The sequence below is a fragment of the Misgurnus anguillicaudatus genome, chromosome 12 (genome assembly GCF_027580225.2).
Source record: "Misgurnus anguillicaudatus chromosome 12, ASM2758022v2, whole genome shotgun sequence".
Classification (NCBI taxonomy): Eukaryota; Metazoa; Chordata; class Actinopteri; order Cypriniformes; family Cobitidae; genus Misgurnus; species Misgurnus anguillicaudatus.
In genome coordinates this window covers 18,562,440-18,576,619 of record NC_073348.2, presented here as the reverse complement: position 1 = coordinate 18,576,619, position 14,180 = coordinate 18,562,440, and the positions used below count along the sequence as shown (strand labels likewise).

The following is a 14,180-nucleotide window of genomic DNA, read 5'->3' as shown; positions in this document are numbered from 1 at the left end:
GTTTCTACGACTTACGGTTTGGGCTGGGCAATGCGTTTTAGCGTGGAAAAATAATAAATAATAATTAAAGCTGCAAGCAGCATTTGCCGGGTTTCGAGCATTAAGGCACGTCAAAGATGTCACACGTCGTCGACCAGGCTGATCCAGCATCCACAAAAACGAAAGAGATGGTAAGAAACGGTTCATACAGACTATGTATGCTTAAACACACGTGCACCTATAGGACCTATAGGAGTTATCACCAATAACTCACGAACCGTTTGATTGACAGCAACGCTTCAAGAGGAAAGTTGTTCACCATGGGCAGATCTATCATATGATGTCATGTTTGTGTTTGTATGTCAAACGTCACGTGATACAGGCACCGAAATATGTTATTACGCCCCCTAGTGGCCAAATGACACCTTAATTCTTACAGACCTTCAGGAGCAGTACACAAAGAAGCACAGTGCGTTTCGTTCCGATCGACCTTTGTTAACCCTGTCAAATTAGTCCTCAACCTTCATTGGCTGATGACGGACATGTTTTTGAAGATACGCCAATGTCCTTCTAGACCCTCATGGTACATTGCACAAAGACATACAATACAAAATATTAAGTGTATCGGGCTAACGGTTGTGTAGTAATAGCCATTCCCGATCTCAAGCCTGTTACAGCGCCACCTAGTGGCCAAAATCCGCATCTTTTTTACTGTGATCCCGGAGTGAGCTGGTACATATGTGTACAAAACCTCGTTAGGATATCTCAAACGGTTCACGAGTTATATCCATTTTAGGGACGATAGGCTACTTCCTGTATGGAGCTTTGGCGCCCCTTAGTGACCCTGAAGCGAAATTTCAAAATCTGTTTGATAATTATTTACCTACTCACTCCACAGATTTCTCCTGCATTGGAACGATTCCGATCGGGCAAAAAACCTAGGAGTAGTTCGCAAAAGTAGGATTTGAAGGTTATCACCAATAACTCACGAACCGTTTGATTGACAGCAATGCTTTAAGAGGCAAAGTTGTTCACCATGGGCAGATCTATCATATGATGTCATGTTTGTGTGTGTATGTCAAACGTCACGTGATACAGGCACCGAAATATGGTATTACGCCCCCTAGTGGCCAAATGACACCGTAATTCTTACAGACCTTCATGAGCAGTACACGAAGAAGCACAGTGCGTTTCGTTCCGATCGACCTTCGTTAACCCTGTCAAATCAGTCCTCAAATTTCATTGGCCGATGATGGCCATGTTTTTGGAGATACGCCAATGTCCTTCCAGACCCTCATGGTACATTGCACAAAGACACACCATAGCAAATATTAAGTGTATCGGGCTAACGGTTGTGTAGTAATAGCCATTCCCGAGCTAAAGCCTGTTATAGCGCCACCTAGTGGCCAAAATCTGCATCTTTTTTACTGTCACACCGGAGTTAGCTGGTACACATGTGTACCAAACCTCGTTAAGATATCTCAAACCGTTCACGAGTTATATCCATTTACGTGACGATAGGCTACTTCCTGTATGGAGTTTTGGCGCCTCTTAGTGACCCTGAAGCAAAATTTCAAATTCTGTTCGATAATTATTTACCTACTCACTCCACAGATTTCTCCTGCGTTGGAACGATTCCGATCGGGCGAAAAACCTAGGACTAGTTCATTTTGGCTAGAAATGCATATTATGCAAATTAGCGAAAAATTTGCATACCGGAAATGAAATCGGAGATATACATTTTTTAAGTTTGGAGCCAGGGATTACAATGGTACCAAATACTTGAGTGTCTGATGTCCGGTTTAGGAGTTATGAGCCCCAACGCGTCGGGCATTGCTATAGCGCCACCTATGGGCCGATTTGGCTGATTCACTGTATCTGAGTAGCGAGCTGATATACAACCAGTTGACCAAGTGGCAAGTTTCTACGACTTACGGTTTGTGCTGGGCGACGCGTTTTATGGCGGAAAAATAATAATAATAATAATAATAATAATAATTAAAGCTGCAAGCAGCATTTACCGGGTTTCGAGCATTAAAGCACGTCAAAGTCGTCAGACATCGTCGACCAGGCTGTTCCAGCATCCACAAAAACAAAAGAGGTGGTCAGAAACGGTTCATACAGACTATGTATGCTTAAACACGCGTACACCTATAGGACAAACATGTCACGTCCTTAATGTGAAGTCATTCGCAGCTACCAGACACACGTGTTCAAAGTTGTCAGCAAAAAAGGTGTTATCATTCAGTGAAATGTCTCCCTCTCTTCTCACGGAACATTGACAAACAGAACACTCAAGGAAATGTTTGTGGTGCTTGCAGTGGTAAAACTTGGGTCACAATATGTTAAAATAGTGTTAATGAGTCAAAAGAGCCGAACCCCATGTCTCTACGATGTTCTGATACAGAGATACAGCTCTTGTTAAATGGTTGCTAGGGTATTCTTATTGGTTGCTAGTGAGTGAATTGCAATCCACCAATGATTATACTCAAAGCCATGAAAGACATTATCCATGATGACTCATGATTTTAGATGTAATTTTGCAGTATTTTTAAGTGAAAAAAACAAATAACCACTAGGTGGCACTATGACAGACTAGTGCATGCAACCTCAAGTCATGACTGTGTTACTTGTAGCTAGAATCACGGCTATTCACTTTAGTTTAGTAAAGAAACAGTTGTATGACCATTGGGCTTACTCAATATCAAAGGTTTTGTTCAATTATGAGGCCAACTAGTGGTGCAGGCATACCATTTTTTTTGTATTGCCTCAGACTATGCTCAGACATCAGCGTATCAAATTTGGTCAAAAAATGTCATTTCGTTGCAGAGTTATAAGCATTTATATCTAAAAAACACAAAAAATGAATGTAATTTTTCGTTTTTTGCAATTTTCGGCCATTTCTGATGGAAATTTGAACATAACACCAATAGAATTTTTTGTTCAGAAGTTAAAGTAAATTACTTCCTATTGTTATTTCGAGACGATCGGAAAAACCCTCGCGGAGTTATTTGCACATGTTTTTTAAGCGCTATTTTGCTGTGCAGGGCTAACCGTAAGGCGAAACCTGGCATGTTTGGTATCGTTGGACTCGGCAACAATTCAAAACTCTTAGTAAAAAAGTCCCATGAAAATACGTCAAACTCAGCCTAAGTTATAAGCATTTACATGATTTGTCTGGCCACTAGGTGGCGCTGTGACGAAACGAGGCACGCAACCTCAAGCCATGACTGTCATCTCAAATACCAAGTGTCGTGTTGATACTTCATTTCTGTCCCCAGTTATAGACAAAAAAGTCCAATTGGCTGCGCACACTTCAGACGTTTGGGCTTGGCATATCAACCGTGAGTCGAAAGTTCAACTTTTTTTTAATAATTATTGATATTTGAACTCCAAGGAACATTTTAGCACTGGAACGATTCTGATCGAGCGAAAAACCTAGGACTAGTTCGTTTTTATTTTTTTCGACAAAATCGAAAATACAGAAAAAATTTTATGACGGAAATAAAATCGGAGATATACATTTTTTAAGTTTGGAACCAGGGATTACAATGATACCAAACACTTGACTGTCTGATGTCCGGTTTAGGAGTTATGAGCCCCAACGCGTCGGGCATTGCTATAGCGCCACCTATGGGCCGATTTGGCTGATTCACTGTATCTGAGTAGCCTGCTAATATACAACCAGTTGACCAAGTGGCAAGTTTCTACGACTTACGGTTTGGGCTGGGCAACGCGTTTTACCGTGGAAAAATAATAATAATAAAACAGACAAATACTATAGGTTTTCAGCACTTCGTGCTAGAAACCCTAATTAAAGCTGCAAGCAGCATTTACCGGGTTTCGAGCATTAAAGCACGTCAAAGACGTCAGACATCATCGACCAGGCTGATCCAGCATCCACAAAAACAAAAGAGGTGGTCAGAAACGGTTCATACAGACTATGTATGCTTAAACACGCGTGCACCTATAGGACAAACATGTCACGTCCTTAATGTGAAGTCATTCGCAGCTACCAGACACACGTGTTCAAAGTTATCAGCAAAAAAGGTGTTATCATTCAGTGAAATGTCTCCCTCTCTTCTCACAGAACATTGACAAACAGAACACTGAAGGAAATGTTTGTGGTGCTTGCAGTGGTAAAACTTGGGTCACAAAATGTTAAAATAGTGTTAATGAGTCAAAAGAGCCGAACCCCATGTCTCTACGATGTTCTGATACAGAGATACAGCTCTTGTTAAATGGTTGCTAGGGTATTCTCATTGGTTGCTAGTGACTGAATTGCAATCCACCAATGATTATACTCAAAGCCATGAAAGACATTATCCATGATGACTCATGATTTTAGATGTAAGGTTGCAGTATTTTTAAGTGAAAAAAACAAATAACCACTAGGTGGCGCTAAGACAGACTCGTGCATGCAACCTCAGGTCATGACTGTGTTACTTGTAGCTAGAATCACGGCTATTCACTTTAGTTTAGTAAAGAAACAGTTGTATGACCATTGGGCTTACTCAATGTCAAAGGTTTTGTTCAATTATGAGGCCAACTAGTGGTGCAGGCATACCATTTTTTTTTATATTGCCTCAGACTCTGCTCAGACATCAGCGTATCAAATTTGGTGAAAAAATGTCATTTCGTTGCAGAGTTATAAGCATTTATATCTAAAAAACACAAAAAATGAATGTAATTTTTCGTTCTTTGCAATTTTCGGCCATTTCTGATGGAAATTTTAACATAACACCAATAGAACTTTTTGTTCAGAAGTTCAAGTTAATTTCTTCCTATGGTTATTTCGAGTCGATCGGAATAACCCTAGCGGAGTTATTCACGCATGTTTTTTAAGCGCTATTTTGCTGTGCAGGGCTAACCGTAAGGCGAAACCTGGCATGTTTGGTATCGTTGGACTCGGCAACAATTCAAAACTCTTAGTAAAAAAGTCCCATGAAAATACGTCAAACTCAGCCTAAGTTATAAGCATTTACATGATTTGTCTGGCCACTAGGTGGCGCTGTGACGAAACGAGGCACGCAACCTCAAGCCATGACTGTCATCACAAATACCAAGTGTCGTGTTGATACTTCATTTCTGTCCCCAGTTATAGCCAAAAAAGTCCAATTGGCTGCGCACACTTCAGACGTTTGGGCTTGGCATATCAACCGTGAGTCGAAAGTTCAACTTTTTTTTAATAATTATTGATATTCGAACTCCAAGGAACATTTTAGCACTGGAACGATTCTGATCGAGCGAAAAACCTAGGACTAGTTCGTTTTTATTTTTTTCGACAAAATCGAAAATACAGAAAAATTTTTATGACGGAAATAAAATCGGAGATATAAATTTTTTAAGTTTGGAACCAGGGATTACAATGATACCAAACACTTGACTGTCTGATGTCCGGTTTAGGAGTTATGAGCACCAACGCGTCGGGCATTGCTATAGCGCCACCTATGGGCCGATTTGGCTGATTCACTGTATCTGAGTAGCCTGCTAATATACAACCAGTTGACCAAGTGGCAAGTTTCTACGACTTACGGTTTGGGCTGGGCAACGCGTTTTACCGTGGAAAAATAATAATAATAAAACAGACAAATACAATAGGTTTTCAGCACTTCGTGCTCGAAACCCTAATAATAATAATAATAATAAAACAGACAAATACAATAGGTTTTCAGCACTTCGTGCTCGAAACCCTAATAATAATAAAACAGACAAATACAATAGGTTTTCAGCACTTCGTGCTCGAAACCCTAAATATTAATATCAAACACCTAATAAGGAGTAAGACTACCTTTTGGCATCACAAGAGTTTCAATCCTTCATGGAATGCTGTCATATATTGTCAAGTGGGATTTTATTCCTCTTTTTTAGGAAACGAGCTGTGATCCTGAGGGTCTTCATGGAGAAAGAGGGTGCACTCTTAAAACGAATGTGTTAACAATACATCTTGTGATAAGATAAGGACAAGACATTTAATGTGTTCAAACGTTTGCTGCGGCTGGCGGCAAAAACCGCAAGGCGCTCTGCACGCATAAACAGCACGCAAACGATCCCTGCCCATAGAATATAATTCAAAAAAGGCAACTGCCATTAACGCTTTTGGTGTGATCAGCCCCTTAGGGTGCACCATACACTCAATGCAGAAGTATAAATCAAATCGGGCTTTCCACCATAGCTACTACCTGCAACATCCTAGCATTGTGGCATTGTGTTCTTTATACTATTATTCCCAGTGTTGGGGGTAATGCATTACAAGTAACGTGCATTACGTAAAAATATTACTTTTCTGAAGTAACGAGTAAAGTAACGCATTACTTTATAAATGTACACATTAATATTTGAGTTAATTTTTTAAAAAGTAATGTGAGTTACTTTTCAGTTTAATTAATTCGATAAAAAAATAATGTACTGAATTAATCTGAACGTAGTCACATAGAATTACGCGCACTGTGCGTGCGCACTTAAAGGAATAGTAAATTTTCTTAAAAGAAAACTCCAGATAATTTACTCACCACCATGTCATTCAAAATGTTGATGTCTTTCTTTGTTCAGTCGAGAAGAAATTATGTTTTTTGAGGAAAACATTGCAGGATTTTTCTCCTTTCAAAGGACTATAAATGATCCCAAACGAGGCATAAGGGTCTTATCTAGTGAAACGATTGTCATTTTTGACAATAAAAAATACACTTTTAAAGCACAATTTCTCGTCTAGGTCCGGTCCTGAAAGCGTCAGCGTGACCTCACGCAATACGTCATGACGTCAAGAGGTCACAGAGGACGAACGCGAAACTCCGCCCCAGTGTTGACAAATGTGTTGAAAGAGGACCGTTCCGACGTTGTTGTATGTCAACTGATACTAATTAATGTCTTTGTGTCAGTTTATTGTTTAAGATGATCCGCAAATGCGCGTTTTATATATGTAACACATGACCTCCCTACGTCACTACGCATTTACGTTAGGTCGCGCTGGACCGGACCTAGACGAAAAGTTGTGGTTTAAAAGTGCATTTTTTTCTTGTCAAAATGACAAAGTAAATAAAAGTCCATATAAAGTCCATTAAAATGAGAAAAATCCTGCAATGTTTTCCTCAAAAAACATAATTTCTTCTCGACTGAACAAAGAAAGACATCAACATTTTGGATGACATGGTGGTGAGTAAATTATCTGGATTTTTCTTTTAAGAAATTTGGCTATTCCTTTAAGTGGGAACAGTTTGAGTGAGAAACAAAAATGGCAGGTCAGAGCTTGACATTTTTGCGAAAAATGCAATTTCTAAATGCAGAACTTCTCTGTCATAAAAAACATCTGCAAGGCCTGACAGAGATCAAGGCTCAGCCAAGTAAGAAAAAGTAACGCAAAAGTAACTTTTAGTTATTTTATTAGGGAGTAACTTAATATTGTAATGGATTACTTTTAAAAGTAACTTTTCCCAACACTGATTATTCCACACCATTGGCTTAAACAGCACTACAGAAAACCTCATTAAGGCTTGAACGAGAAGTGGCTTGAATAATATAAAAACTGAGATTTATTAGTGATTATTACTTTGGTTAAAGGACAAGTTCTGTATTTTACACTTAAAGCCCTGTTTTCAGATTGTTTATGATGAAATAGAACGGTTTTGACTGAAATTTGGACATATGATGCTGGCCCGAGAATTTTCGGTTTCTGTTGTATCAGCCCCCACTTCTACAGTGGCTGCATAGGTGTACTGAAACAATCCTTCCTAAAATGCATTAAACTTTCGTTTACAAAGACGTGAAACTCACCGAGTGGTCAGGGGTGTTCACTGATATGCTCACACAAAAATCGCTGCAAAAGATGCTTTCCAACAAGTGTTTTACCATTCGTTGTAAACTTGTGGACCTATTTTTCCAAACCCATACATTTTTCCGTTGAGAGCTTGAATAATAGACACTCCAGCCCAGTTGGTGGCGATAATCCGCCTTTGCCAATTGCAAGAATACAAACAATGTTCCCGGCGCGGAGTAATACCATACCTCACAGCACATCTAAGTCAATGGAGTTGGACAAAAACTATGATAAAACCTGTTGGAATGCGTATTTTGGAGCGATTTTTGTGTGAGCATATCAGTGAACACCCCTGACCACTCGTGTGAGTTTCACGTCTTTGTACACGAAAGTTTCATGCATTTTAGGAAGGATTGTTCCTGTGCACCTATGCAGCCATTGTAGAGGTCGGAGGTGATACAACAAACACCCGAAAATTCTCGGGCCAGCATCATATGTCCAAATTTCAGTCAAAACCGTTCTATTTCATCATAAACAATCTGAAAACCGAGCTTTAAGTGTAAAATACCGAACTTGTCCTTTAAAGATAAGTTTGCCCATTTTTATTACTGCCTGCACTCTCGGCTTAAGCCGGTCAGTGCATGGGTCCTGTTGGTCAAGCTTATACACCTCTGACCTTCTCAGCACGGGGATTTAGACAGAGCCAGCAGGAAACCTTATTAAAACCAGCCTGAGAGTGGCAGTTTGCCGCTTTATTTAATCTGGATGGGCTTGGCAGCTGAGTCTTATTTACTGACCCCGGGTCAACTGCTCCCGATCGTAACTCTTTTTCATGGGGCACTTCTCTATCCTGTAAATCCTGTGAAGTTTGGCCTTTAAAGAGAGCCCAGGGTACTTTGAAAGGAAATCTAATGCAAGGTTCTACAAAGCTACACTTCAGAAAGCAGTATTTCTTCCAACAACCTTAAGTCCTCAACATAGTTTATTTGGTGCATGTGAAAAGCAAAGGTTATCATTCCAGTTGATATATGACGTAACGAGTAAAGATGGTTGCATTCTAGAAAATCCTGTTTGTGCTACTGAACAAGAGTACAGAGATCTAGACTAGAAAAATAGATGCAAAACATTTTCTGTAATGCAAAATTTTATTCATTATAATGCTAAAAAGATAACATTTTATTTGTATAAACTTATACTATAACACTTTTAATTTTGTATTAAGTGGAACAAAAGTTTGGTACTTTGAATTGTAGGTATGTTTTGCTTATATACCTTGTATATATTTGTATATTTGCTTGTATACAGGTTCAAACTGTATACTCTTTTTATAAAAAAATATTTCTGGTATGGTTCGGAAATTGACATATTCTGACCAACTTGCTTTTGCCTTCTTTCCTAGGAAGTGTGTAGAGAGCTCTGGTGCCTTAGCAAAAGTAATCGCTGTGTTACCAACAGTATCCCAGCCGCAGAAGGGACCATATGTCAAACCAGCAGCATTGACAAAGGGGTGAGTCTATCTGCCATGACTAAAAGCTGAAGTGCGTCATACATTCTCCCAGCTTAAAAGAACACGCCGACCTTTTGGGACTTTAACTCATTCACCGTACCCCCCAGAGCCAGACAAGTCCACACATACCCCTTGTCTGACGCACCCACCGCTAGCCTATCTTAGCACAAAGACTGGAAATAAATGGCTTCAGCTAGCATACTGCTCCCAATTAGTGTCAAAATAACGCCAACATTTTCCTATTTACACTCATCTAAAGGATTATTAGTAACACCTGCAATTATCTAATCAACCAATCACATGGCAGTTGCTTCAATGCATTTAGGGATGTGGTCCTGTTTAAGACAATCTCCTGAACTCCAAACTGAATGTCAGAATGGGAAAGAAAGGTGATTTAAGCAATTTTGAGTGTGGCATGGTTGTTGGTGCCAGACGGGCCGGTCTGAGTATTTCACAATCTGCTCAGTTACTGGGATTTTCATGCAGAACCATTTCTAGGGTTTACAAAGAATGGTGTGAAAAGGGAAAAACATCCAATATGCGACAGTCCTGTGGGCGAAAATGCCTTGTTGATGCTAGAGGTCAGAGGAGAATGGGGCGACTGATTCAAGCTGATCGAAGAGCAACTTTGACTGAAATAACCACTCTTTACAACCGAGGTATGCAGCAAAGCATTTGTGAAGCCACAACACGCACAACCTTGAGGCAGATGGGCTACAACAGCAGAAGACCTCACCGGGTACCACTCATCTACACTACAAATAGGAAAAGAGGCTACAATTTGCATGAGCTCATCAAAGTTGGACAGTTGAAGACTGGAAAAATGTTGCCTGGTCTGATGAGTCTCGATTTCTGTTGAGATATTCAGATGGTAGAGTCAGAATTTGGCGTAAACAGAATGAGAACATGGATCCATCATGCCTTCTTACCACTGTGCAGGCTGGTGGTGGTGGCGTAATGGTTTGGGGGATGTTTTCTTGGGACACTTTAGGCCCCTTAGTGCCAATTGTACATCGTTTAAATGCCACGGCCTACCTGAGCATTGTTTCTGACCATGTCCATCCCTTTATGACCACAATGTACCCATCCTCTGATGGCTACTTCCAGCAGGATAATGCACCTTTTCACAAAGCTTAATAATTTCAAATTGGTTTCTTGAACATGATAATGAGTTTACTGTACTAAAATGGCCCCCACAGTCCCCAGATCTCAACCCAATAGAGCATCTTTGGGATGTGGTGGAATGGGAGCTTCATGCCCTGGATGTGCATCCGACAAATCTCCATCACCTGCAAGATGCTATACTATCAATATGGGCCAACATTTGTAATGAATGCTTTCAGCACCTTGTTGAATCAATGCCACGTAGGATTAAGGCAGTTCTGAAGGCAAAACTGGGTCAAACACAGTATTAGTATGGTGTTCTTAATAATCCATTAGATGAGTGTATATGTATTGATTTGTATAGTCAAAGCGTGTACAAATAACAAGGTCATATGAGACACAGCCATCTTTTAACCGTATACATACTGGGACTATATTCTCAAAAGGCAAAGCACTGCTCCTTGGGCGGAGTGATTTGAAAAAGGTATGTATGGACTTATCTAACTCTGGGGGATACGGTGAATAAGCTAAAGTTAGCGTGTTCCTTTAAAGGGACAGTTTGATGAAAGTTTTGTCGTTGTGTTGTTTTAAACCTTTATTACTTTATCTCTATAAAATACAAAAACTCAATTTCATCTCAAAGTTATCCTGGCCATTTGTTTTCTTATAGTACTGCTCCAAAAGCACAGAAATAAGCTGAAAATCACAGATAATTGGTTCTAACAAATATAATAGACCTCAACTCCGACCTAGACACCAGATAACTTCGGGCCAGACCCACACCGTATCTGCACCAGAACCGCAGACTTTGGTGCGAATCCGGCACGGAGTTGTCATCTGTCTGGGGAAGTAATTTGGGTTTTGCGATTAACAACTAAACATTAGGGTGTGGATATCTTCCCCCTATAAGGCTATTTACCCCTGTGAACCATTTATTGAATCATAAGAACAACATCAGAATAAAAAACTATAAGTGCACAGAAAATTACACATTTTAGTTTTAAATGTTTCTTGCGTTCCACTCTTTACATTCCAAATTCTGTTACCATGTGGGAAAATTGACTCCTGGGAAGAGAATGGATCTGGGTGTGGCACTCCCTGCTGTGATGGTCCTGGCCCGCTCTCATGACACCAGAAAAAAGTATTCGCTCATGCACGCAGTGTTCGAGATATTTCTGCCGAGCTGAGTTAAAGAGAGTGTTTTATTAGGGATTATGGCACCCATTGTCTTTGCTTGTACTATGGTTCAAGAGAGACAATAAAGATGGACCACAATCTGTCGATCTCCGTTACCACTCGCCCATTGGACCTATTTATCGCTGAGCTCATGTGCATTGTTTCGGACAACCTAGATGAGCCGCTGTTTTACTTTAGCGGGTGGCATACTTATGTCCATCCCTGGCTGGCTTAGCTTCAAAGGAAAATGAACGTCAGCCATTTTTCCCCCAGCGTGTGATGGAATGGAGGACCTGCCAACATGAGAAAGACGATTTGTTTGAGACGGAAATAGGGAGAAAAGGTTCCCCGCACATGCTACTGAATTAGCTTCAGTCATATAAAGGGGATGTGCTGATTCACTATGTTTATTGTACACACAATGGACACACCAGATTCTCTGCTTCATTGTGTGTATTAAGCTGTATTACAACACAACACTGCTAAATGCTTTATTGTCTGACAGACGTTCTAAGTTGTTGAATTATTTTATTTATAATTATTTAATTATAATAATGCACAGCTATGAACTAATTCGTTCTTTTGACCAGATTGTACAATGACAAAGGCACTGCCCAAGCAAAGTGGATAATTTCGTAAAAAATGAATTGGAGATGCCAATTTGCCCTTCCTCCAGAATGTGTGTCGATAAACTGGTTCTCCCCATGAATATAATCATAAATGGAATGGCTTTAATAAATTAATAAATACTTAATAAATAGTTACCTGCAATTTTATGTTTAGAACAGAGATGGCGATATAGAGTCAGATTGCAGCCTTAAATGGTATTTCATGCATTCTGACTTATTAACACAGTTTAAGAGTTGGATTCCTCAAGCTAAACATAGGCAAAGTGTCGAAAAAGCAGTTGGGACAGAGTTTTTTGTGCCGAATGCACTTTCCCAGGGTTCCTACAAGTTTTGGAAAGTTTTGGGTACATCTTACGCAGCATGGGTAGACCTTACGTATCATTTCTTTTATGGGCACTTCCCCCGGAAAATCATGCCCACACGTCAATTAGCGGGAGAGTGAGAATCGAGGACAGTAGAAGTCATTTCAAGCGACAGCTTTGATTTATATTAAGAGAAGAAGTGTGTTTTTGGCTGTAAGGAGAAGTATGGAAACAATGAATATAGTTTGTTTATCCGGGATAGCAGCGGAGTTTTGCGTGTGTGTTTCTTTAACGCTGGATTTCGTTGAAAAGTCCCAACTTTGGGTCTTGAGTTGCATGCAGTAAGTAAGACTTTGTGTTATGGTTTTTACGGAAATATTCGCTATGGCTAAGCTGTCTTTTATAAATAAAAGAATCTTTGAGGATAGTAAGGATGTAATGCTAGTATTCAAGATTAACATGAGATGAGCAGAAACAGCGTGTGTTATGGGAGCTTTAAAGGATTACTCCACTTTCATAAAAAAATCCTGATAATTTACTCACCCCCATGTCATCCAAGATGTTTGTCTTTCTTCAGTGAAAAAGAAAGTTCCCTTTCAGTCGGTCACTACGACGTCACGTCGTGACCGACGAATTGGGAGCTCGCTTAGAGAGACCAATCTGCTTCGAATACTACTAAAACGCCAATGAACTTGGCATTGAGATATTTGCATAATGCTGGCGCCGCCCCGCCAGGTGCGTATATAAGGCGCACGTGCAAATAGGGAAATCAGCTTTTTATCGCTTCGAAAGCCGGCAGTATCTGCTACTGAGAAGCTACTTCACTCTGTTGGGATCGATTGCGGAAGTTGGTTGGACTGGCAGTACCACAGCGGACGCTTCGCAGTATTCCACAGGCTCTGCATCTTTTTTGTTTTGAGTTTAGTGTGTGCGTTGCCTTCCCTGTGCGCATCATCAACTGAGCATCTGAGTGAATTTCCCTAAAAGAGTGATACGAGAGAGCTTTGTGCCTTGTTAAAGGCAGCCACTCTCTCGTATATCCGGACATTAGCGTCCTTTTCAGGATGGCTTTTCGTCCGTGCGATCTTGGATGCGGGAAGTATATGGGTCCGAAGGACGGTCACGAGCGTTGTCTTTCGTGCTTGGGCATCGAGCACGCTGAGGCAGCGTTCGCTGGGGGTAAGTGTTCTCACTGCGAGAACATGTCCCTTGTGGATTTGCGGAGACGGTTGTCTTTCCTCCGGGAAAAACGCAACCCACGTCCGACGAGCTCTGATCGCCGCCACGGTGCGGCTGTGAAGCTCTCGAAGGATGATCTCCGCATCACTGTGCTGAACCGGGCAGGGGATTCGTCCTCTGCCTCTCAGCCTCCTCATCCACAGCCGGTTGATGCGCCGATGGAAACTTCAGAGTCGTGTTCTACGATGTCTGTTGGATCTGTCGTGCCTCCCTCCGGGTCCACGGAGACCGCAGCATCCGAGGGTGGGCCCTCTACCTCTGAGGATCTGGATGTCCTCCCCCCTTCCGGACGGGTCGTGACGCCGGATTTCGATCCAGAGATGGTGGCCGTGCTCTCTCGAGCGGCGGAGACCGTCGGGTTGGAGTGGGTTCACCCCCCACAGCCCGAGTCGTCCCGCCTGGATGATTGGTTCTTTGGAGCTGCCCGGGTTTCACAACCCTCTCCGCCAGTACCTTTCTTCCCCGAGGTGCACGAGGAGCTGACCAGGACC

The 14,180-nt window shown here is 41.2% G+C and overlaps 1 protein-coding gene across 2 annotated transcripts in view; it reads left to right on the top strand.

Moving 5' to 3' along the window:
* The window catches only part of adamts6 (ADAM metallopeptidase with thrombospondin type 1 motif, 6), a 106,216-nt gene that overhangs the window by 38,942 nt on the left and 53,094 nt on the right, over positions 1-14,180 (top strand). For both annotated transcript variants that reach the window (XM_055208973.2, XM_055208972.2), the window contains one exon: positions 9,132-9,239. In XM_055208973.2, the coding sequence (XP_055064948.2) occupies positions 9,132-9,239 (108 nt within the window). The remainder of the gene's footprint in view (positions 1-9,131; positions 9,240-14,180) is intronic.